Source organism: Podarcis erhardii (assembly GCF_964252035.2).
Source record: "Podarcis erhardii genome assembly, chromosome: 1".
Classification (NCBI taxonomy): domain Eukaryota; kingdom Metazoa; phylum Chordata; class Lepidosauria; order Squamata; family Lacertidae; genus Podarcis; species Podarcis erhardii.
Genome location: NC_138497.1, coordinates 62,748,820 through 62,771,276, shown reverse-complemented (window position 1 = coordinate 62,771,276; position 22,457 = coordinate 62,748,820). Strand labels below are relative to the sequence as shown.

Here is a 22,457-nt window from a genome sequence, read left to right as displayed (position 1 = left end):
AGGGACCTATTTAATCCCTTGCACGTGACCCAGAGCTTCCTCTTTTGGCTCGTGCATCGGATCACCTGCCCACCTCTCCCTATATTTAGGGTCTTTTGTGATTGACCTTGCTATGCCGTCGTGTGTCATCTGTCATTGGGACAGGGACATGGCAGGAATTTTCCCCAGTTGGCAGATTGGCTGTTGCCATTTAGGTATTGCCTGTTGCCTAGCAAATTGTCACAACTTGTAAGGTTGCGGATAGGCACTGGTTCAGGTGATAGGGATGGGAGAACGCTCTTGCCATCCCTATGTGAAGGGTATTCCGTTAAAGGAAGCCAGGGACTCAATGGTTTGGTCAACCCCCGAGAGGGGGTTGTGCCCGTACTTGAGTCCAGGGAAGCATCTGGGGAGTGGACATAGTCTGTTCCCGGGCTTTCCACCTACCTCAGGTGTTCACCCTTGGCTGACCTATTATGGAGCTCTGGGTCAGCGCTACCTGCAAGGGTGCAGGGAGCTAGTCAGACCAGAGCCTATGCAACTACTCACTTTCTGTAATCAATAAAGTTGTGGCCTAAATTCTGCCAAAAACCAAAACTAAAATTTGAGGCAAGTGTGAGTTTCTTTAGGGGGGAGGCCTCTGGGTCTGAACATGCAAAGACCTGTGGGCCAAATTGGGATGTGTGTGCATCAAGACAAAAGTGGATAAGATCTTGAGGTTTAAAAAATATTATTAAATGCATCCCCTGTGATTCTTATTGGCAGCCATTTAAGTGTGAAGAAGAATCAGTGGAGCAGCCATCAAAAGGCCACAAGGTGAGAGGGGGGAGAGAGTAGGCAGCAGCAGAGAAAAGCTGCTACTGAATAATAACAATATATTAATACTTTGGAGAAAACCTACTGAGTTCAAGTTGTATTATTTCGCTTTGCCATTCAGTTTTGCAAATGGGGACATCTGTGTGCTTGAAGTGGTACTTAACAAGAGAGTTAAATATCAATTCAGTTTAGCAGGATAGTAAAGCAGCAGAGTTTTCAACAGGAAAAATAAGCTTATCCATTTTAACATCTACTATTTTGTCTCATCTTAGGTCGGCCTTCAAAATCCAAAACATCTTTTTCTATTGTACCTGTACGATTAGCATAACCTTTCCCTAATGCAAGCAGAGCACATCATATTTCCTTGGGGCTCCCAATAGTGGCCACTGCCACAAATATTTCCACACAGCATATTCAAGGATTGAATATTTGCATGCAGTGGATCCAGTTCCCTCAATTCAACTCTGATGGAGCTTAGCCACACTCATCCTCTACTAAATCAACAATGGACGACAAGCATAACTTTGTAACTAGTATACAGCTCAGTTTTAGGATATTGGTGCACAGAGGAATAAGTATCACTTCTTGCCAGACTTCTTATTAGACACACGCCAGCAGTGAATTAGAAATGTCAACCGATTCCAATAAGAAGAATGTGGTTATATGGGGGAAGGTGCAACTATAAGTAATTCTAAGTTCCAATTACAGATAGGTAGCCGTGTTGGTCTGCCATAGTCAAAACAAAATAAAAAAATTCCTTCCAGTAGCACCTTAAAGACCAACTAAGTTAGTTCTTGGTATGAGCTTTCGTGTGCATGCACACTTCTTCAGATACACTGAAACAGAAGTCACCAGACCCTTCTAATAGCTCATCACAGATAGCTCATCACAGCTATCTGCCAATCACCCATTCCCACCACCCTTCTGAGTAATACCCCTCCCCACCTTCTCACTATATAGAAGGGTCTGGTGACTTCTGTTTCAGTGTATCTGAAGAAGTGTGCATGCACACGAAAGCTCATACCAAGAACTAACTTAGTTGGTCTTTAAGGTGCTACTGGAAGGAATTTGTTTTGTTTTGTTAATTCTAAGTTGTTAGAAATACAGGTAGTATGGAATTAACATGCATAATAGCAGTAACTAAATTGCAACCTAGTCTAAAATTAAATAAAACTCTGTGTTTAAAACTATTACAAATTACAGGCATGATCCACTCAAACGTAAACATTTTAATATCCAGTTGCTTCCACTGAAAGGTACTTACTTACTGTAGTAAGTAGATACCCAGTCTTCTCACTGAAATCAACAAAATATTTACTTTTGCATGCATTCCAGGCAAGTAAAACATTCCACTGCCCGAGACAGTTGCACTGCCACTGCCTCCTCCTACCACTGCTGTTTTTGTATAATTGCTTGACAAAGCAGTAGCAGGATGGATACTCAATTCCTTGCTCCGAGGAAGGAGTCCTTACTCAGAGTTATACATTGTGGTGTTGCTTTGCTGTCAGGGGGGACAAATTCATTTTCAAAGACGTTTTAATATTATTTTAAATTGTAAATAGTAATTAGTGGCCATTGCAGCAAAGCGGAGGTGGCACAGGCACTCTCCAGACAGCCTCAACTGCAAAGTGTTGCCCTGAAGAAGGACCCCTTCCTCAAAATGAAGAGCCATGTAACTGCAGTTCCACTGCTGTGTCAGCAGCAGGAGTGAGTGAGCAGACAGGTGAGTGGGTGGAAGGATGGAGGCAACAGCAGTAGGAAGGAAGATGTTGGGGTGGCAGTGTTGAGCCAGTCAGCCATGGCAGGTTGTTAGCCCTGCAGGTGGCAAATGGGATCACAAGCAACTACACATAACCCCAATCAGCTGCCTAAGCCTTGTCTGGGCAGAACGATGGGGTGGAGACACTCCTTCAGGTATACTGGACCGAGGCCATTTAGGGCTTTAAAGGTCAGCACCAACACTTTGAATTGTGCCCAGAAACATACTGGAGCCAATGTAGGTCTTTCAAGACTGGTGTTATGTGGTCTTGGCGGCCGCTCCCAGTCACCGGTCTAGCTGCCGCATTTTGGATTAATTGCAGTTTCTGAGTCACCTTCAAAGGTAGCCCCATGTAGAGTACATTGCAGTAGTCCAAGCGAGAGATAACTAGAGCAGGGGTGAGCAACCTTCTTCAGCTGTGGATTGGTCCACCAGACTATATTTTGAAGGGGGGGGGGGAATGAACGAATTCCTATGCCCCACAAAACCCCCAGAGATGCATTTTAAATAAAAGGACACATTCCACTCATGTAAAAACACACTGATTCCCGGACCATCCGTGGGCCGGATTGAGAAGGCGATCTGGCCCCCGGGCCTTAGGTTGCCTACCCCTGAACTAGAGCATGCACCACTCTGGCAAGACAGTCTGTGGCCAGGTAGGGTCTCAGCCTGTGTACCAGATGGAGCTGATAGACTGCTGCCCTGGACACAGATTAGCCAATCGCAGTTTGGAAATCTGACCGTACCATCAGGCTGAATGAAGCAGATGCCTCGAGTAGAAGATACCAGGGAGCTGCAAAGGACAGAAATGTGGTCTGGCCAGGACACATACACACCCTCTCCAAGCTAATTTGCTGTTCCTTGCACTATGTTGAAAGAAGATTCAGCTACCAGTCTGGATGGTTTTTGTATGTGTCATGGTGAAGGGGCTGCATCTTATTTTTTCTCTCAGACATTAAACAGTATTGGACTAATATGAACCTAACAGCCCTTCTCTGCTGTCTCCCCTAAAGACAAGAAGCGGTTTACAGCACACTTGCCTCTAAACTTACAGATGTTACTTAGCTGTTATCATGGCTTTCCGTCTAAATTTCAGTCATGCATTAAAAATATGAACCCTCGTGCTAGCAGTTTCACAAATTCAGATTGACTGTGTAATAGCTCATTATTACACGAATGACATAATGTTTGAACTCACTTTAAAATGAGTTTTGAGGGTGCTGCAATGCATTTTTATCAGAGTCAAAGAATCTGAACTGGGATTTGGGCATTCCCTGCATTTTGTAGCATTCCCCCCAAATCATAAGTCATCAAAATAGTTATTAAGTCTTCAAGCTCAGTCCATCCCTGATGTAGCTATATTGATTTTTGTGGCTTTGCAATCAATGGAAGTTATACCTGGAATGGATATGAACCATTATGTTTATCAGGAATCCAATGAATTGACTGATGACTAGGAGTGCTATACTGGAAAAATGATCAGGTGTGGCTGTAGTTCATTACAGTAGCTCACAAAGGAACATTTATATGAAAAGTCCAAGGTGTTACAAGGTTCAAATATAGGACCAGTCCCTTCCTCTTCCTTTCACTGATGTCTATGGTCCACAAAGCAGAGGAAAAAACAATACTATTTCAGATGTACATTTTACAAGAAACCAGAAAATATTCCAAGACAATAGAAAAGCAAATGTGGAATGAATTATGTGTCAAGAGGGAAGCTTGATCTTTCAAATTCAAACAGGCAAAATTAAAGAACAGCAATGTTTATAATACACAGATGGCACAACAACAGTAGCTGCGCTCTGAAGCGAACATGATTGAGGGCTGGATGCGTACATGCATTTGTTTCTGTTACACATGTTGGCATGTAATGGCACATCACAACAATTTTTTGCAACAAATACATATGTGATTGTACCAGGAGACATTTGCTTTTTAATGGTATTTGGTTCTCATCAGATTCGGTAAATGGAATTTGAGGGGGGGGGTAGAGAAAACGCAATACTGCTTTTTCATCTAATGAGCAATTGCAAACTTTGCTTATTAAAAATATATCTGGAGTGAGGTTTTGGCAATGTCAACATAGTCAACAAATTAATAATAAAGTCAATAAATTAATAAGAGGTTTGGCATGTAATTAATCAACTGGACTTTTTATAGTTTGGCAAGCTACAACAGGCAGGAATGGTACTTTATCTGTCCACTGATCTCTGCCTAACCCTAACCCTATTTAAAACAACTTCGTACAAAACATAATGAGAGCATCAGGCTGGGGGAAGCTATTATAAAATAAAGGAAGTGGTACTGATTAAATTTGTCTGTAAAAAAATGAACATTTACTAAAACCTCCAGTCCATTATTTTGGAAAATGGTTTATAAATACGTACAAGAAAAAAAATGTCAGGGGGGAAACCTGGAAAGTAAAGTTGATTATATAACTTTGAAGATGAGTGCTTCAGAAATGGTGCCATCAACTAGTATCTTTTTCATGTGAAGAAGCAGAGAAAGATCAGAAGTTGAATGGCATCATTGCAATGCTCACATATCTATATATGTGCACATTCTTGGCAGAGCTAAATCACAAATTTCAAAATAGCTTTGTTGCCAGATGTTAGTGCCAACAAAATTACGGCACCCTTGCGGCATAAGGAAGCAATGCTTTAGTGCCTTTAGTGTCTATTCTCCCATCCTCTCCATGTTGGGGTCCTTCCTTTATTTCTCTGTACCTTTCTATAGTGATGTGAAGCAAACCAGACACAGCAATTCACATTTTGTAGTATGAGGTGATCCCATAGAATGGGGAAGATTTAAAGTTCAACCTTATGCATGTCTACTCGGAAGAGCCAGTATCTAGTCTTGCCTTTCTTCAGACGTTTTTTATACTTGATCCAGTTACTGCAAGAAGAGATAATTAATGCACTCAAAGAATTCTGCCTATTGCCTAAGTAAACACTAGGTAAAGAGGTTGCCTTGGCACAGGGCTAGGAAAGTCAATATTGTAGTTTCATGTTGCAAGTTCAAAGTTTCATTTTAGGATCATATTTTTTGCTTAAACAACAGAGGCTTTACCCAATACCCATATCTGCTTTCTCTGCTGTTCTTAGGGAAAAATGTGAAGCATTTTGCCATAAGCATTTCGGGCTTTAGAGTAATAGGGTATGAATGTTTTAAATAAATAAATAAATTTAAAATGAAATCCAGAAATTGTGTCTTCATGACTCGAGAAATCTATATTCATTTCTGTCAAAAGTCACTAATGTGGCACTTGTTCCTGCGAACTGAATTACAAAGTGCTTTATAATAGCAATTTAAAACGGCTGTGGGATGGTTCTATTGAACTTTGGGCAGGGGGTGCTGCCATAATCCTTTCCCCTGCTATTAAACTAATATGAGACCCAGTTATATTTTCTTTTTAAATAAACCAAATCTTACCCTATTATATGTACACCCATTTAGTGAGTGTCGATATTACACACATTATTAGTAGTAAACGGCATTTTCTTCCGGTTGTATTACATGCCTGTTGATGACTGCCAAATCAGGTTTCAGTTCACACTGCACACCATTTTAGACACACACACACTATAGAAAAGGTTGCTAGCATAGGAAGAAAGACCCCAATAGGTTTCTGTTGATAATAAAAGCAATGGAAAAGCGCATTGGGTGGAATCCAGTTGGTTAAGCTCCAAGATCAAAATGCATATGTCAGCAAAATGAAGAGGAAAGCAATTTTTGGTGAATCTTCCTTTCTCTGCAGCCATTATCTCCCCCCAGCCTCCATTGCAACCATCTTATCCAAAGGGTTGAGGCACCCTCTTGGTCAGATGGAAGGGGGGAAGCTTTAGGGATGAGCCAAAATTTTGAAGTTTGCTATACACATGTTGCAAGTAATTTCTTTCTTCAAATTTTGATTGGAAAACCCTGTATATGCCTGTAAGGTGTTTTTTTATTATTATCTTAGAACCTCAAGAAGTTTCATGAAGATGCAGTTGTTGACTTATCTCATTGACTTGAACCAACTCCACTCCTTCAGTAGAAAGAGCTTTTGAATAGTGTGAGACCCGTAGCCAGAGTTTGGAAAGGTTACCAACCATATTTGCAAATGATGGTGCAAAAAACAAGCAGCCTGATCCTGCCTTTCTAATGATTTTCCAGCTATTCTGACAAAACTGTTCATTTACTCATTTAACACCAGGAAAGATTAGCTTCTCTAGCAAAGGTTCACCATCTAAATCTTGATCTATTTAGCTGTTTTGTTGCTGGAACCTGAATTACAGTTTCCCCCGAGGAAGAACGCGGATGTTCAAAATGTGCCGTAAAATCTGATAAGTAATTTGTTAATAAATCTTCCCATACATATTGTCTTTCTCTTTTCTCCATTTTCTGCTGAAGAAACAACAGCCAACGGGGGTGGGATGACAGTGTGCAGGCCTGAAAAAACGACAAGCATTTAGGCAGTCTAAGGTTCTGAGGGGGGAAGTTTTCAAAATTGCTAGCTTTGACCCAAATATGGAAAATATTCAGCACAGTCCTAGCATTCTTTAAAATCTATAATAATTTCACAGTAGTGGTAACTTTCTGACATCTTTTAAAATATACACTTCAGGCAAAGAAAGAAAGCTAAAATGCAAATTAACCTTTGAATGTATTTTCACAGTACATTGTGGTAACAATTCTGGTATAATGAAATAAAAATACCAAAAAAAAGGCAATTAGAAAAAGAATACCAATGCCTATAAACTGAAAAGTTTGGGGGAACAGACTTTTGACATATGTATATCAACTTTAATTTCTTGTTATAAGCTACCAGTAGTCACGAAATTAAAAGACGCCTGCTTCTTGGGAGAAAGGCGATGACAAACCTAGACAGCGTCTTAAAAAGCAGAGACATCACCTTGCCAACAAAGTTCCGTATAGTTAAAGCCATGGTTTTCCCAGTAGTGATGTATGGGAGTGAGAGCAGGACCATAAAGAAGGATGATCGCCAAAGAATTGATGCTTTTGAATTATGGCGCTGGAGAAGACTCTTGAGAGTCCCATGGACTGCAAGAAGATCAAACCTATCCATTCTGAAGGAAATTAGCCCTGAGTGCTCACTGGAAGGACAGATCCTGAAGCTGAGGCTCCAGCACCTTGGCCACTTCATGAGAAGAGAAGACTCCCTGGAAAAGACCCTGATGTTGGGAAAGATTGAGGGCACAAGGAGAAGGGGATGAGAGAGGACGAGATGGTTGGACAGTGTTCTCGAAGATACAAACATGAGTTTGACCAAACTGCAGGAGGCAGTGAAAGACAGGAGTGCTCTGGTCCATGGTGTCACGAAGAGTCGGACACAACTAAACGACTAAACAACAACAACAACAAGCTACCAGAATACTGGATTAGAAGCAGTATCTGCCTGGCCTCATAAAACTTTTAATACTTGCAAGCATTCTTTTTCAACAATGCATATAGTGTAAGAGCAGAGGGTCAGAGATCTGCGTTGGAAGTCTGAAAGTTTTCCGGGGTCCTTAATGCTCAGAAGCAGCTAATTGGGTAAAGGCAGACCTGCTACACAAACTTCCCAGCAGGTGGCTCAGCACCATGCACAAGCAATGGCAGAAGTACCAGGTTGGGTCTGCTGCCATGTTTGCACCACACAGACCTCCCTGCTGTCTCACCCCTCTCTCTCCTGGTAAGCAACAAGGTTCCTGCAGGAAGGCTAGAGTAGTGGCTCTGTACCGCCCAGCAAAGTGCTTTTGTTAATGCTGTACTCTCCACTTAGCCAGTATATTAACTTGTGATCCTAAGAATTATTTGCTGAGAAGGATACTTCAAAAGCTACGTCAATACAGCTTCACTAAAAATTATTTCATGGTTGTAGGGCTATTGGAAAAGTCCACAGCCATACCAGTGAAGTTGTTTAAGAAAAGCTACAATCCATAAGACAGTTAAACTATACTACTTGGAATGATTTGACCCACTGGACTGCCAGCTAGAAAGTAAATTGCTTAGAGTGATTAAGATGTGATTCCTACTGGCTCACTACAAAATCACAGCCTACTGCTCTATGAGCTCAAGTAATTCATGTGCCTGCAAATGTTAGAGCTGAAGTAAAGTGTTAAAAAGAGGGCATTGTTATGCGTACCCCAATTTTCCTAGCTGGTGAAAAAGTTTCAGGGCTTTCAAAGGTTTCCTGGGTTTGGTTGCTTTTGGAATGAAGTCACTGGAGATGTGCTCTCATTTTTTTATATGTATTTGCATTTATTGAACGACAGAGCAAAACTCAGGAAAGTTAGCACGAGCCACAGCTAAGCTAGCTCACAATTGGGATGCGCTTTAGGCTCACTTAGTTGGTAGGAACTAAAAAATTATATGGTGTGTGTCAGAGTCCCCAAAAATGGGGTGCCATCACGGAAAAAGTGCTTTTTCCACCTGCCTCATACCTAGCCTTGCTTCAGAAAACAGGAGCATCCAGAGGAGGGCTTTAGATAATGACTATTTGGGCATATTTACACAGGAGCTGGTAGTCCTTGAGATACCGACTCCCATGATTTCAAAAGTGTCGGTCAGGTTGCTACTCAAAGAAGCACACAATACATAAACAACTTCTGTATCCCTATTTACAACTATCAAAGCGATGGCAGTGAAAGGTGAAAAGATACAAAGGAGCGTGTATTGGGATGCCGCAGTGCTGCTTACTTGACCCAGTATGCCTGGAGGCTGGGAAGGAAGAACAATCCCCAATGACTTTCCACCAGATAGATTTCTGACAGCACATCTTACAGAATGTCTCTTTCTGCAAACATTTACTCTTAGGTAGGTATGTTCTGGCTGGGCTGATGGGGCCTCTAGTGTAAAATATTTGGCATGCACCAGGTTGGCAAAGGCTGTTTTAGGCAAGAGAGCTTGAGAGTACAGCTTTTTTTTTATTATTTTGACCTAGCTTCCATTTTACTGATAAAGCCCCAGTTGGAGACTTAGATCAGAAGACTCAAATCATGACTCATGATTTGGCCACCAGCAGTTTCAAGGTACTGAAATCCAGAACTTTGATTGTGATTATTCTACTTTGCTCATGGGAAAAATACAATTTAGAAAAGGAAATAAGTTATACCTGAAAAAATGCATGCAGAATGCATACTTATTTTAAAATATACTCCTCTTCATAAACACACACACAGAAATGGGGATAACCCCCACCCCAAGGAATAAGAATGGTAAACTTTAGCTTAACTGTCTGCATCCTCCCCTCACCCGCCAATCAAGTGGACTGTCCACTGATTCTAGTGCTGGTAAATACAAGAAATGAAGATTGTTCTGTGTCCATGACAAGTTGACAGGAAAATACTTCTAAAGAAATCTCAAAGCACTCGTGGCTTTAGCTATGCCTGAGCTAAGCAGTTTCACACAGCAGGATAATAGATTCCCATCTTCACTACAGCAACTGTTCTTGCAAACCTTCTCAGCTTGGGCAATTGCCTGAGCATTAACCATATGTTAGCAAGGAACAATCTTAGATGCTACAGACTCAATGACATTCTTCTAGAATAAATTACAGGAGAAATATCACTGGCTAAATCCTACAAGAGAAAAACCAACAGAAGGCTGTGTACACCCTATTGCACTCACAGCTTTGCAAGGACAAGGTGGCTGCAGAGAAGTCCCTACGGGGCCATACCCATAGTTCTTCAGAGTTACCACATTACCAAAATACCACCCCATATGCTCACTTCCAACAGCCTCCTGAATTACTGTCATTGAATCATGCCAATATTTAACACAAAACAAGAGGGTAACTTCAAAAATACATTCTCCAAAAATTAGGATTCAAAATCAAAATGTGAAATGTAACATACAAATGCCCCCTGGTGAAGCTTTGTTTCAAATTATATGCACCCTAAAACTAATGCTTTAGAAGGCAACTTCCAATTAGTTCCCGGAGCCAATTTGTCTACTGTCTCCTCCCTCTCACTCCTCTTGTGTAATTATGGGCATTCCCAATAAAGTCTCATCTCTTAACATGCTTCCAGCAGCAATGCAGTATCAATCAACTCTTGTTTCTTTCTGTTAAGCATTCATTAAGAGCCCAAATAAATCCTACGTTATTTAAAAAAAAATCACTTTCTCTTGGAGCTGCAAATCTCTGTGGCTTCCAGTGCAGGTTCAAAACCCTAGAGGAAGCTTCACAATAACTTGTTGTTGTTGTTTAGTCGTATAATACTACTACTAATAATAATAACAGTTCTAAAAGGAAGTTACTTGTAAATCAGTACTCACTGATATGTAATCAATGACTGGTTGGTGATTTGCACACATTGGTATATCTTTTCAATATCACCAGAAAAGAATGAAGCTAACATGCATTTCAGAAGTATGTGCAAGTTGAGTTCAAGTCTGAAAGTTACACTAATGGAGGTGGAGTGGACACTCAAGTATATTTTTCCAGTTTTGTAATCTAAAGCTGCAAGCCTAACAATGTCTACTCAGAAGCAAGTCTCACTGAATTCAGTGGGGCTTACTCCAAGGTAAGTCCAGAGAAGAAGAAAATTGTTTACCATTGATATACTTCATAGGCAAAGAGGTTTACGTGACAACCTTTTTAATGACATCCTTTCAAAGTTTATTGGCCAAGATTCTAGGTTACAGCAGCTGATACTCTGATCTCATTTTCTTTCAGGAAATCTATTCAAATTTTGAAAACATATGGAAATGCAAATATGCCTTTCCTTTTCTGTTCTTTGTAAACAGGAGATAAGTTGGCAGCCATCAACTCAGCTATAAAAGCACTTCAATCAAAAGCCCATTTAAGATGCAAACTTTTATCTCTTGGTGAGTTGCTTTTTCCATCTCAAGCCTCCATTTGAATTTAACTCCTGTGTCATTTGGCAAAGCACATACAGTTTAGCCACCAAATCAGCAGCCTGAATTGACAGAGACTTTCATACTAACAGGATATTTCCAAGATCTACTCAGTAAGTCAAAACAGAGCCTCAGGTAATTAGCAAATTGCAACGCAAGGCTTCAAAGAGAATTGCATGGTCCATCAAAGAGAATCTGAGGGATTCATTACTGGCTGAGCAGGGCAGAACCTAAAATTACAACTTCTTTAAAAGTGTAGACAGCTGAGTAAGAAGTCCTGGCACATCTCAGCACAAAACTATCTGTGGTCCTGCTGCTTCTCTCCCTACTTCTTTGACCCTTCCTTCTCAGTTACACCTGCAATTGGCAGGCACTCTTGCTCAGGTGGATTACATCTGAAAACCCAACTGTTTAGTGAGTAATCTTGTTTCAGTGACAGTACACTTAGAGCCCAGAATAGAAAGCTTCTTCAATTCCACTGCTGGAGAAACCTTGCAGGAAAGCAAAACTTAATCATAAAGGGATATGGGCAGTTCTCTGAGACATGCCTAGGTGTGGGTACATGACTTTTTACCTTCTCTTGGGACTTAAAAGTTTACAAGGTACTTAATAGCCAACATAGCAGGAGGTTGTTATTTTCTTGTTTATAAGCACCAGGAAATTGAAAGCCATGCACTGACAGCAAGACGTCGGAAGAGGTCTTTACTCAAACAGATCCTACTCTGCACACAGTATTAACTTTCAATCTGTGTGCAATGTGGCTGTGAGACAGAGTGCCATCCCTTAAGATCTGATTTACTGCACATGCTGCACCTGACTCAGGAATAAATGTTCTCCATAGATCCCAAACTGTGATGCCCAAAACTGAAAACTCAAAACCTTTTGTTGATTTGATGCCAACACACTGGGAGATTCCTATATTTCTGGAACTTTAAAATATTACCCCTGCCATCCCGATGCCATTCCAGGCTCATGCCATTCACAAATACAAACAGAAAGCCTGAACACTGTTATCTTTCAATTGTAAAACTCCCACTGCAATAAAACTGTTCCAGGCTTTGGCATTCTATTTTCCAGCTCAGATCTCATAACATCAGAAATCCACGTTCTCCATTCCCATTTCTTTAGCTTTATTTCCACTGGAACACATGCAAAATTGCTACAGCTATACTGGACGTCAGGAACAGTTTTGCTTCATCACAAAAGCGTTTGGGTCATTGCAGAGCTCGCAGTTTCCCTGTTACCAGCTAAGGAGATGGATGGACTGGACTAACTAGGAAATGACCCAGAATCAAAGACGTGTGTGTGTGTGTGTGTGTGTGTGTGTGTGTGTGTGAGAGAGAGAGAGAGAGAGAGAGAGAGAGGAGAAACATGAAACGAAAACCTACCCTGGAATCAGTTCAAGAAAAGGTGCTCCCTGAACTTAGAAGCATGAGAGAAGCCAGAATGAAAATCAAGCTTAAAAAAATGCACCTTAACTGCTTCTCAAACACATTCCAAAGTCAGAGATCTGTGCACTCACCTGGTGCTGAGAACCAGAACAGGAAAAAGGGACAGCAAGTAACGAGGCAGGATGAATTTCATATTGTAAGTGTGTCTGTTGCGTTCTCTGGGGCTCGCTGCCGCTCTCCCTCCCTTCTTTATTCCGCCGTCTCTCCCAGAGCTTCTGATTCCCAAAGTCCTTCCTCTGCAAAGAGCCTGCTCCCGCGTGTGACGGTCTGTAGATCTGGAAAAAGCAGACAGACCAACACACTGACTAATGAAGGCTGCTTAGAGTGGGGTTTGAGCTTCAGGAGTGATGTCACAGGCAATGGAGCTGCTGCTGCAAGCCTCCTGCCTGATAGCCTGCGATTATTCAACACAGCGACTCTATTGATGTCCTGAAGGATTTGTTATTACTAGCAGTTTAAGTGGCAACTAGGGAGGGAAGTGAGAGCACCGTGGATGCTACTAAGCTCCCAGGCTAGGAGTGCACATCACTTTTGCCTTAAAAATGATATCAAGGGGAAAGCACACAGACGCAAAATCTGTCTGTTGTTAGAATTAAAGTTGCATCACTCAACAGGATTTGCAATGTAGAACACAGGTCAGGTTTCTTTAAATTAACAGACAAGTTTCAAATTAACCTCATGCACTGTGCATACAAAGGCTGTACTCTGCTCAGTTAGAAATGGAAGTTATTGCGCCAATTAGAAGCGCAAATCTTGGCGGCATGGGAGTTGGCACCGAAACAAATGGAGTAAAAACGCACCCCAAAAGATATACTGAAATGCTAGTGCCACTCTAAAGACCCTGAGATGCCACAAAGTCCTGAGGCACCTATTAGAGGGACAATTCAAATTTCTGCTTTCTGTGTTTGTGTGCCTTATGCTTTCTCTATATATATGTCATTTAATTAAGAAAAAAGCCCAACAGTTGGCATAAGTGTCACACACTTCATTAAGTTGTGGGTGCATGTTCTGAAAGAGGTTAAATTCTTTACATGATGGTCCTCATCTTTTACTGGCAAACTGTTTTTGACAGAAGTGTAAAAGTCCTGAATGCCCTTCACTCCCAAGACGCATAAATAAAACTCCACTCTCTGATAGGCAATAGATTCCCAGATTTTAAGGTATGACAGAAATGCAGAATTTAAAGCATAATGCAGTTACATGAAATGAGAACAGCTTGTTCTGGAAAGTGAAAACGGTTACATGGGTCATAAGAAAGGAGAGTTCAGTTGCCTGAATACATAATTGCTCATGCAGAACGCATCAGAAAGATTTAAAATGGTTTGATACATCATACAGTGGCAATACATTACAGACAAAAGCTTCCCAGATTCAACCTATGCTTCTTTCTTTTCACCCTCTGGCAGATTAGGAAAGGAAATATTTGGCAACCATCAGCTATAAACATGCTAACTAGAAGCTAATACAGTTTAAATGGCAAAATGCACACATGGTAATTAATTGTGAACGGGGCATGCATAGTGAAATGGCAAGGTGTCATTGCAAATAAACATTGTAGAAAAATTCAAACAGAATCAGCATACCCTCCAACATGTTTCCATTGAAAATAGGGAAGTCCCATTCCATAATGATAATTTTACTATTTATATTCCACACATATTACTGAGCAGCTTCCAACATATATAAAAAACATAATAAAACATTTTTTAAAAAAACCATCCCCCAAACAGGATTTCCTTCAGAAGATTTGAAGGTTGAATAACTCCATACCCTCCAACTTTTCTCCAATGAAAATAGGGACATCCTAAGGAAAAGTGGGACATTCTGGGATCAAATCAGTAACCGGGATGGCTTCTCTAAATCAGGGACATCTCTGGAAAATAGGGACACTTGGAAGGTCTGAATCAGCCCCCTGTTTTCATATTTATGATGCGGAAATGGATATATACCATATAAACTAATATAATATAAACTATTATATAAACTATATAATATAAACTATTTCCCGTTTTGTATTTAAATGACTTTGCCCTGGCATAAAGGTAGAGATTCAGGTTCAAGGGACCCATGCCCTTGATGTGCTGTCCCTTGTGTGTGCTCACAGGATCCTAACTGTATGCCTCTGCTATTTGAAAAGCAATGTGCTGGCAACCTCAGTGGATTGGATCCAGAGTTTGCTCACACTGGAGGCAACATCCCTCTTCCCTGGAGTGTAGTTCTGCTCAGAGGCTCCTGCCAGCAGAAGGTGGCAGGGATGGAATGGAAGAGAAACTGGCACCAATTTTGTCTCCTTTTCCTGAGCCACATCCTTCACTGTTCCAAAAGGTCCCCCAATGCTCTGAAACAGATTTCAGCAAGGCAGAATCAAGGGAAATAACTTTCCCTCCTGCTACCAGAAGGACTCATCCACTGAATCAGATGCCTTCCACTGATGGAAACAGTCCTTCTGTTCTTGGGAGGCAGTTTGGATCCAACCAAACACATTTAAAATAGTCCACTATACTGGAACAACATGGCTCCATGCATTGCTGCATTATACACAGAGAGGTGTTTCGAAATGTACTACATTATTGAAATACTGGTTTGGTACAGAAGGGCCCTCCATATGTAACATTTGTAAACCTATAGAGGGTGGTCCAGTACATAGTCTGAGGGCCACATATGGCCCCTGAGGCCTCCTTTTGCAGACCTCAGCAACATTTGATGCACAACCCACCCACAACTCTTGTGCTGCCTTCCCCAGGGGGAAGGATGCTGGACTTTGGGAAGGAGGTGTGAGGGCTCCAACAGGCTCCTAAAGTCCTCACTTAGCTGGCTTTGTAAAGGCAGTGGATGGGCTGGGAGGGCTGTCAAATTTTGGCCTTGTTCCCCCGCCCATGCAACAAGGCAGGGTGTAACCCATTGGTACTGTGTCGAAGTACTTTTGCAGCCCACTTGGTATGAAAAGTTGGACTGCCCTGTGCTATAGCTACAGGATTTTCCTGCCTGCTTCCAACTTAACGTCATCAATCATTTCATTGCTTTTTCAGGTTACCTTTTCTTCTCTCTCAAAAAACCTGACATTTGTGAACGTTCCAGCATGGTTCCACAATGTTGTTCAGTGTGAAATGTTGATTTCTGCAATGTCTCACATTATGGATGGTGCTTGGGATTTGTGGTTTGAGTAACATCAGTGGTGTGAATGGTCCACTACAATTTCACATCAAAAACCCTTGGAACAAACAACAGTGTCAGGTTTAGCACTTCTCTCACATAAGACATGGACACTGGCAGTTTTACTAGTGGAGGTTTATTTAGTTATTATGGGCTTTCAGCAATTCAAACTTCCCACAACTCATTCCTCACTGTCGGAGTCAGTTGACTTGACTGGCTTCAGGCCCCTGCCAAGGCCAGATACACGCCAAGTCCACCCCCCGCTTCCTGAGGGTCCTCCTTTGTTCTAATCGCTTGCTCCGCCTCCTACTTCTTGGAGACTCAGGTGCGGCCCATTCCTCCTCCTCTGGAGTTGAAATCAACTCCCTCCTACCACCTGCATCCTGTTCCTTCATCTCTGTGCTGCTGCGAAAACTTACAGGCAGCATTCCAGAGTGAGAGGGGCTTATCTCACTTTCCTTGTGTGAAAGAACCAAGTTTCTGTTTTCCTCCCCCTCTGTAGATTCCACTCTGCCGGCCATGTCTCTGACAAACAGCTAGATTGCCCCAATGACAGCTGTAATGGTGACATAGAGATACACTCTGTATGCAACCATGGTGGATTGGCTCTCACCAGAGGTAGCAACCCTTGAGTGGATTGCTCAGAATGTTCCTCCTAGCAAAAGGAAAGTGTGTGGTGGTGGGGGGGGGGGAGATTTTCACTAATTTCCCTTCCTGCACCAGCTCCCAGCAGAGTTCCCCAATTGGTATTCATTTATAAACTAGAATAGGGGCTTAGATCAGAAACTTGAATCTGTCCAGGTTTGGCAAATTTAAGTCTAAACTGAAGCTGAATGTCCAACCTTGGTTCTCTACACACCATCTGATCTTTAAGGCATTTTTATCAGTCACAAATACACCCACGTTCTAGTCATAGTTTGAGGGTGTGTTCTATTGAGAAATGAGAGTGTGCATATTGATAAAAAAGACCATATTTGATATTTCTCACTTTTTTTCACTATTCCATAACTACAGCAGATAGAATAGCAGCTACTCAGTTCAGCATGATTTTTCACAGTTCCCTATTAATGTGAGAATGTGTTTTTTTATATTTAATTTCTTTATATTGCGTGGCAGAGCCAGTCGTGTTACCATGGTGATGTGGTGACTTGTTACTGGAAGCCCACCTCTCAGATCCTCACCTTTCAACCTTGCCAGGCACCTCACCTTCAGCCCATTAAACCAACCTTCTGTCATTTACATCCAGAGTGATGTTTACTTATTTATTTTTGAGTGAAGGGAGGAAGTTTTTGCCATTTGGGGGAAAGGCGAGTGGAAGATTAATTTCTGAATTCAATCACTGTTTTGCCTCTCAACAGAAACATTTTCTCAGAGGGGGGATTAAAACTTAAAAAAGCTTCCTCTTCCCTGTACTGCCGCCACATTTTATAAGGCATCTGGTTAGTCACCACAGCTTAGTGTAATGGGCCTTAACATACCAGGATGTCACACTGAGAAGTGATTCTGAGATCAATGTATCATTGACTACATCTGTCAAAACCTAGTCCCTCAAATAAACCACAATGACAAATTATAGTCAAGCCAACGCAAATGCATAGTTACTTTGGGAGACCTTATCTACTACTCCAGTTAAATCAGTGTTTCCCAAACTTGGGTTTCCGGCCGTTTTGGACTACAATTCCCATCATTCCCGACTACTGGCTCTTGCTAGCTATGGATGATGGGAGTTGTAGTTCAAAACAGCTGGAGACCCAAGTTTAGGAAACACTGATTTAAATGAACTGAGCTTTGCAAATAGGGGTGTTTGTGGGGAGGTTTACAAAAGATAGTGCTTCCATTTGATGCTTTCCCATGCAATGATGATGTTTCTTCTGTTTTCCAACAGGCACATGGAGACAAGGATGCTGGTTTAGATGGTCCTTTCTCCTGATGCAACATGTCTCTTCTTGAGTTCAATGATGCTATAAGCCAGGGACGGGGAAAATCAGGTCTGGGTTCCCAATCTCCCTCCCCCGACCCTTCAAACTATCCCAATCTCCAGCCACTCTTCCTCTCCCCAACCCATGCCACTCACTGCCCTTGCTTTGCACCCTCAAGTATTTTGCCTGGCTGAGATGTATCCCAGACTCTTCCTTGTTTGGATGGAGCTCAAAAGAGGTGTGTCTAGAAACTAGCCAACTGTACAAAAGTAATTGCTCCACCAATCTTTTGCCCTAGGCCCCAACCACCACTGACATGTGGTCCCCAGAAGATGGCCCAGAAAGGAATGACCCCTGCTGTAAGCTTTTAAGGTAGGCACCCTTCTAACACTTGACTTTTGCTCATCAATATTAGTAACAATAAACACTATGAACCATTTTCCACAGTTAATGGATATGTGGGCAGAATTCCTTAAGGAAGCCTCCCTCAGCCTGTTGTTGTTGGACTACAAATCCCATCATCCCTGACCATTGGCCATGCTGGCTAAGGATGGTGGGAGTTGTGATCCAGCAGCACCAGAAGGACACAAAGCAGAGAAAGGCTGCTTTAAGGTGCTTAGTGCTACAAACACTGGTGGGCACGTGGCTAACAGTGTAATGTGTGAATCAACCATCATTGTTTAGGAGCATGGCATGGCTTATTCAGAAATTACTGGAGTAGATTATTTGTGCAGAAGCAGTAGCAAAAAGCACACTAGTTGTATATTATGGAGAGGTGACAAGATGCTGGCATTCCTACTTTGCCTGTAAAGTATAAATATAAAGTCATCTGGGACAGAAAATACCAGTTTATCAAGGTGCTCTCACAATCTCAAACACAAGAGGTTGTCCCCCAAAATGGCTCAAAAGAACTACTACATTAAACAGTTTAAAAAAAAAAATCCAAAAAACTCCCAATCTCCATATACTAATTAAAAATGTGCAAATGAAGTAATAATTCAAAACAAAGGTAATGCAGCAAAGTCTTGACAGTTGTTAATTATACCTAATATTTGTTAACCAGATCATTAGTTCTAACGATTTGGCTGCAAAGTGCTGACTGTTGCAGGGCATAAAACAAAGCTTGCAATCTAATTATTATTTATATTTTTTGTACACTCCACGACTTAGGCATTATGTTGAATGGTCCTTACAACTTAGAAATCTAATAAAGCACAAAAAACATCAAAAGAGCAAAAAAGGGAAAAGCAATCAATTAATGAACAACAGGACCACCACCACCTGCAACACAAGCAATAAGGAGATTCTTAAAATAGATAAATTTAAATGGGATTGCAGTGAGTTCGTTATCAGCATAAAGCAAGTTAAGAAGTGTTCCGTTACCCAGTTCTCCACAACACATCAGGCTTCTGAGAGACTTCTGTTTTCAATTTTCAGCGACGGTAAGAGCCAGTGTAAGCAGCCTTAGTAGGGAGGAAAATATGCTCATGTTTGGGAAATTAAAATGAGAAGCTTACTTGTGTCTCATTTGTTTGTTTAGGTCCAAGGTTGCTGAAAGCCTTCTTTTGGCATGCTTTACTCAGCAGCATATCTCACTGAAGTTCCTGAGTCTTACACCCTAGTAAGTGGAATGAACACAGTGGAATTTAGTTTTGCTACTGTAACTGTCATTGTGTATTGGGAGTGGAAGCAGGAGTGGGTTCCTGACCTCCCTTCCTTTGCATTCTCATCTGTGTTTTGTGGTGGAGACCCCTTTCTCTTTGTCTAGGATCCCCATATGATGTGGAGTCCTGATCTTGCAGGGTCCCCACTGCAAATGTTCCTCTCTGGGTATGTTGTGACGGGTGTGTGCCCCTCACACAATGGCAAGTGTGTGGAAGAAAGAATGTTTGTATAGGGCTGTGGAGTTGACTTGGAAACTTAAAGTCCTTTATAGATGAAGCCGTATAGACTTTGACGGTAACTGGGTTTTTATGTTGTGGGGGGCACTTTAAAAAGGCAACGGGTGGGGTATTCTCGTATTCCACTGCCTTGGATCACCTTTTGTCAAGTTGGCATAAAGGCCAATTATACTTATTGGTTTTATTTTTCTCTTCAATGTTTTGATTTTCTGTTATACTACTTCTTTTAAAAATGGAAGTTACATTTTTAAAATTGTGGGGCTTTTTTTGTTAAGCTTGCTTCAAGCTTACTTCAAATCAGGATAAAAATAGAACTTAAAAAATCTCTTCCATTTGTAGGCAATAACAATGTAGCCAGTAAGCAAAGGTGAACATTGGCAATGCCTACATAGAAATTAAGCCACAGTCCTCCAATTGCTCTGATGACCTCACTGATTTAATTGTAGGTTTTGAGAGTAACTGAGATGCAGATTACCATCTTTTGTCTCAAATGAATTCTTACATACCACATCTCTACAGTTAAAGCAGTCGGTGTGGGAATTAGTATTTTAAAAGGTGGAAGAAAGGATCAGTGAGCACACTGCTTTCAGGAACTGTGTAGGCAACCTCATAGCTCTCTGTGCATCAATTAAATTCTTAGGAAAGATACCTTAAGGTGACTCCACCCAAGGGTTTCTTTTCAGATCAGGAACCACGGGCAACTGGGAGCACTGTAGAAATTCTTAATGGGGGGAAAATAGACATTCACACTACCCTTGACGACCTTCCAACCATGTTATGCTTAACCCCATACTCATTGCCCAAATGGTGCTAACTAATGGTTTCTCATCATTCGGGGGGGGGGGGACTGTCAAGTGGGGTGCTGCACAGCTCTGTCCTGGGCCTATTGTTGTTCAGCCTTTTCCGATGAAGAAATTAAGGGGATTCTCATCAAATTTGCAGATGACATCAGACTGTGAGGGGTAGCTAATGCTACACAGAACTGGGATTCAAGATGACTTTAATAGATTAAAGAACTGGGTTCAAACTAACAAAAGGAACTTAGAAAGGGACAAATGTAAGGTTCTGCACTTAGGCAGGATTAACCAGCTGCACAAATATAAGACAAAGGGACATCTGATCGTTGTTGATCATTCATGTGAAAAGGATTTAGGTGTCTCAGTAGAAGACAAGCTTAACATGAGTCAATGGAAGTGTCCAGATCAATGGAAGTAATAGTACTGCTCTATTCTGCCTTGGTCAGACCATACCTGGAGAACTGTGTCCAGCTTGGGGCACCATGACACCATATTTTAAGAAGGATATTGACAAGCTGGAACCAGAGGTGGGTTTTGGAGAACACAACCAAAGAGCGTCCCACTTCCCTCAGTGATTCTTTTCACAGGTCTCCAGAGTAGCTCCTCCTACAGTCTCATAAACCTTCAGAACTCCAGAACGTTCTGTGGCTTCAGATGCAGCTTCCACTAGAGCTGTATTCAGCCTGGATAATTTTTGTGTGTGGGGGTGAATGGGACAGAAGGCCACCCCTCCAAAGATAGGATTCATCACCAGGAGCATGAAACTGTGATGTGGTATAATTTTGATACAAGTTGGGATAGAATGTTCCAAGTGGATGTCTCTGGGCTGCTGATGACAGCCTACTTGTTGCCTGAAGCAATGGCAAAGCTTTACAATACAAAAGAAAACAGGAGAAAGAAGCATAGCCACCTTGCCTTTAAAGGGAAGCCTACTGTCACCTGAAAGTTTTAGAATTTTCTCCTGGAAAGTTGTGGACATACCCTCCATCTCACGAGAGGCTGAGTGGTGCCACAAAAGGATGGATGGTCAGCCTGGCCTTTATACACTCACACTGTTACTAATTCTCTCTCTTTTTCTCTTTGCTTAATAGTTTGTTAAAGAGAAAGAGGAGCTAAAACCATTTCTAACACTTCTCATTTAAACCTCATTGATACTAGCTAATTATTTTTTGCATTGAATTTCAAGCTTCTTTGCAGTCTTTACTATACCTCAAAAAAAAAAAAAAAAAAAAAATCCCCTGGCCAACAGAGAATGGCAGGCATTAAATTAATGGGTACAGTAACTGGAAACGGAGGGTTGACTTTAGTTTGTATAGACTGTATATTGAACAGCATGCTTATCTGCACTTAGCACATGCAATTATGGTAATTCTCAGTAGACAAAAGTAAATGGTCACAGCTGAGCAAAAATTACATTGCTGAGTCATCCTGAAAATTCATGTCTTCTATGCTGCTTCAAACATAACCTCTAGATATTATACCTATATATTTCTGATGCTATACCCTTTCCTTTATGTTTACCCAGGACTGCAGTATCTAGAAGCTCTTGATTTACTTCTACAAATTCCCTAATGGTGTCCTTGCAGTTCTTAAGGAACATAGCAGAATAATACCAGTACAGGAAATTTAAATAATATGCTCCAATACATCACTGTGTATAGGAGGAGCTATTCTTTATTAAACGTATATTGTGCCTGTCCTCTGAAAGGGGCTTGGGGTGGCAAACACCCAAGCAATAAAGCAATTAAAACATCTCAACAATTCTAAGGCAGGTGCAGACTGGGAAAGATCTCTACTTTAAAGACTTTTATTTATTCAATGATATGCATAGCACAAATCAG

At 41.4% G+C, this 22,457-nt stretch overlaps 1 protein-coding gene across 4 annotated transcripts in view; it reads right to left on the bottom strand.

Moving 5' to 3' along the window:
• The window catches only part of LUZP2 (leucine zipper protein 2), a 349,517-nt gene that overhangs the window by 301,624 nt on the left and 25,436 nt on the right, over positions 1 to 22,457 (bottom strand). For 3 of the 4 annotated variants that reach the window (XM_081835527.1, XM_081835526.1, XM_081835524.1), the window contains one exon: positions 12,918 to 13,121. In XM_081835527.1, coding sequence (XP_081691653.1) covers positions 12,918 to 12,979 — 62 coding nt within the window. In that variant the 5' untranslated portion in view covers positions 12,980 to 13,121. Of the gene's footprint in view, positions 1 to 12,917; positions 13,122 to 13,521; positions 13,541 to 22,457 lie in introns of those variants that run through there. The other variant, XM_081835525.1, reaches the window with a different exon arrangement.